We start from the raw sequence: 3,675 nt of genomic DNA on the forward strand, positions 1-3,675 counted from the left end.
TTACAGTGCGGAGGACGGCCACTCACAACATAAACATGAATTGCGCCACTTCATCCAATCATCTGCTTCCTGCGCAAAAGTAAGGCCGAGGTGGACATCTTTGGCGAACTTCCACCTGCGACACTCCTGCTTGCTTAATCCATTGCAGCAGAGCAAACTATCAATGCGCCCATATGGGAAGAGATGCATGCGAAAGGAATCCATCCCCCTGAGTTTGATAGGTCCTCTTTACCTTCAAGTTACTGAACGTCTTTAGTTTCTGCCGCTTCAGTGGCTCAAAGAAGTCCTTCTTGGCATCCATACCCAGTCTATCCTGATGGAACTCCTTGTACGCAGTGACACCTTTATCCTTGGCTTCTAGGAGGTCTTTCGCTACATTGGCAGGTGCAACAATGCCGGTAGAGATGCTGATAAGCTCAGAGACATCAAATAGATTGGTCCAGTTCCCCTCAAGCATTTCAACTAGCGCACAAACATCCCGTTCATCCCTCTTGATTCTTGGTGTACTAAGATCAGGGTGATGGAACGATCTCTCACTTCCAAGTGTAGCTCGCAATAGCCTCAGGAACGAACTCCTGTACTCAGCTGTAAGGTAGTGTCTGTGGACTGCATTGGGCTTGAGACTGAAACCTTTTGTGCCTCCTGGAGTCTGTGTGTCCTTGTTCACCGTCTCCTCAATGGTCTGGTCAACAGGAATCCTTACAAATGGATTTTCTGCTCCCATTTGCACAGAAAATCCACCATTTCTCAGGTGCTCCAAGGCGTCCGGGTGTTCTTCTCGGGAGATTCATCATCTCGGCATAGTACGTGATGAGATACCTGGCATAGTTGTGATTATTATAGGCAAAGCACCATGGGATCATGTCATGTATGGATGAAAGATGTAAGTTCCAATTACCCTCTCTAGATGCACGCAAGATGCTTAACATGACATCCACGGTGTCCAGGTATGACATCCAAAATGTTGCTAGGGCCCCTCCATGTTGGCGAAGATGATCCTGATAGCTTTGAAAACGCTCTACCACGGATACAAAGACAGGGTTATAAAGGGTTTCTGTGAAAGACCCCTGGCATACATCCTGAGAAAACATGTCAATCAGATCTGATATGCCTGCCACTTCATTTGTACCCTCCATTCCCTCAAATGTCTCAAATCCTTTCCAGGCAAGACGCTGCAATGCCTCATACAACAATTTGTGAAACCTGACTGCGCGATTGTATCGCTTACCAGCAAGAACCCCTTCAACAGAGCCTTCGGCTATGACACCAGATTCAATGCACAGGTCCCTCAACCCTGCATCTTGGAAACGCTTCCCTATGATGTTCAACAGTGTGCACAAGGTATGAAATGTACCTAACCTAGGAATTATTTCAGAGAAGTTGGCGCTTTGTTTCCAAATGATCTCATTCGCTTTGGCATAGAGCGCTTGGTCAAATACAACGAGAATGCTTCTAAGACCTAATGATTTTCTGATCATCTGGGACTAGCACAGAACCTCTTGGACAGTGGAGAGCTGTGTGGCAGGGGCGTTTATTGTTGGTAGGTAACCAACCTCATCAGGGGTAACATCAACCTCGTCGCGGACTTGTATGTTGAAGCCTGTCCAGCTGCTCACAGTTTGGTTTGCCTTGCAATGCAACCGAGTGAGGATCCAAAGTAGGGTAATCTTGTAAACCTCTTGTTTCATCACGTTCTCCTCGACTAACTCCTCGATATAACTGCGGGGTGGGGGCCCAATGCGCTTTCCAGCATTGTAGATTGGAAGTTGCTGTGGGACTTCAACCTCGATAGTTCTTTCCTTGCGCTTTGCTTCATCTAGGGGACGATGCAAAGGCTGTGGTCCAAACACCTTGGGATAGGTGCAAAGGTTTCATTTATTTTACATTTTTCTTCTTAGTACAGGCTGTGTGTGTTCAGAACATTGGTAGGCCTACCATACAAAGTGTTGAAAGTGAAATATTGACCCCAGAGACTTTTAAAAGGGCATATAATGTAGTGGCATATCTTTTGACAACCACCTTGGCCCTGAACCTGATTTAAGCCTACATCTATATAGCTCACCTACTTTTACCTACATTTTATAGCAGGTATTTACATCTATTTTAAACTATATGTAATTAGGGATGATCATTATATTGTACATGTACGTTTTAGGTCTAAAGTCTTTTAGAAACATGTAAAAACAAGGTTTCACTGGTTAGCGGTATGGCGATGACCTTGACCTTAACCACAAATGACCTTGGTATGCCAAACTTCTATTAACTTGATCTTATCTACTTATCTTCATGTAGTATTTGACATGCCGCACACACGCCACCCGACACAGCACACAGCTGAGCAAAACATACAGAAACACTGAGTACAGCGCCGCTGTCACATGACATCAAAAATAGCCATCCAATGGACACCAATTTTGTGTGTCATGTGATATTTTTAAGGATATTGATGGAGACCGCCTGTGGCGTTTCGCGTGTAGCAGAACGATTGACGCACACACCCCCGAGCAAAACGTACGCTCAGGCGAAAACACGCTCCGCGAATTAAACATTGCTTGTTCAGCGAAACACGCTCAGCTGAGCAATGTTGTTTGTTTCGGGAATCCGCACACAGCCACGAACATCGAGCGAAACATGTTTTGCTCCACGTTCAGGTGTTTCGCTCGGGTGTGTGCGTTGTGCTTTACAGTTTAAGCATATTTTTAGTTTACAGTTTAAGCATTTTTTAAGCACACAGCGAACCGCCACAGGCGGTCTCAAATCAATATCCTTAAAAATATGACATGACACACACAAAATTGGATGTCCATTGGATGGCTATTTTATGTCATGTGACAGCGGCGCTGTACGCAGTGTTTCTGTATGTTTTGCTCAGCTGTGTGCTGTGTCGGTTTGCGTGTGTGCGCTTGCTCGCCGAGCAGAACGCGAAACGCTGGAAAACAAAATCTCCAGTTTTGCTCGGGTGTGTGCGTTAGCATATTACTTGTTTTATAATGAACTTTTCGTGTTCATTCACGTGTGGTCTAATATATTACTTAATTATGCTAATTTTATTAAGTCATCAGTCACGTGCGAATGAATCTGTAACATGACACAACTAAATAGGAGTTAATACAAATATACAAGAAATTAATTGAAGATAATTATTACCCAATAAAAAAATAATTTATAAATAAATGTTATATATATTATATCTATATATATTTATAAATTTAAGTAGTATAGCCTAATTGGGGCGCAGTACAGCTCATATAGCTATTGCAATATAAACGTATACAAATTAATTAATGCAAGCGTAAACACGAAAATCGTATATTTTAACACAATTTGTGAGACAGATAAACGGACAAATAATTGCATAAAATGCGAAATACCTCATCAGTCATCACTGAGATCCGTAAATAAATAATTATCGAAAAGGATCACTTAGATATCACACTCGAAAAAACGAAGAAGAAATGAGATTAGACAGCACAACCAAATGTAAGGCGAAGATTATATACAAGGTTTGAGGAATAAGTAATGCCCTGGCATGCACACAAACGGCTAAGTGCTTGGCACATGCAGAAGGACAGCTGCCTCTTTCCAGGGTGGGCATTTCGAGAGAGAGCGAGAGCGAGAGAAAGAGAGCGAGAGCGAGAGCGAGGGCGAGAGCGAGCGAGAGAGAGAGAGAGAGAG

At 43.4% G+C, this 3,675-nt stretch overlaps 1 protein-coding gene across 1 annotated transcript; it reads right to left on the reverse strand.

Annotated features, from left to right (window-relative positions):
- Positions 1-206: 206 nt before the first annotated feature.
- LOC106807386 lies at positions 207-752 on the reverse strand (the record flags this gene model as incomplete). The annotated part of the gene is given in 1 exon segment (XM_014809702.1): positions 207-752. A coding segment is annotated over 1 exon segment (518 nt), but the record flags the coding sequence as incomplete, so codon positions are not given.
- Positions 753-3,675: the final 2,923 nt, after the last annotated feature.

Source organism: Priapulus caudatus, unplaced genomic scaffold (assembly GCF_000485595.1).
Source record: "Priapulus caudatus unplaced genomic scaffold, Priapulus_caudatus-5.0.1 Scaffold211, whole genome shotgun sequence".
NCBI classification, from domain to species: domain Eukaryota; kingdom Metazoa; phylum Priapulida; class Priapulimorpha; order Priapulimorphida; family Priapulidae; genus Priapulus; species Priapulus caudatus.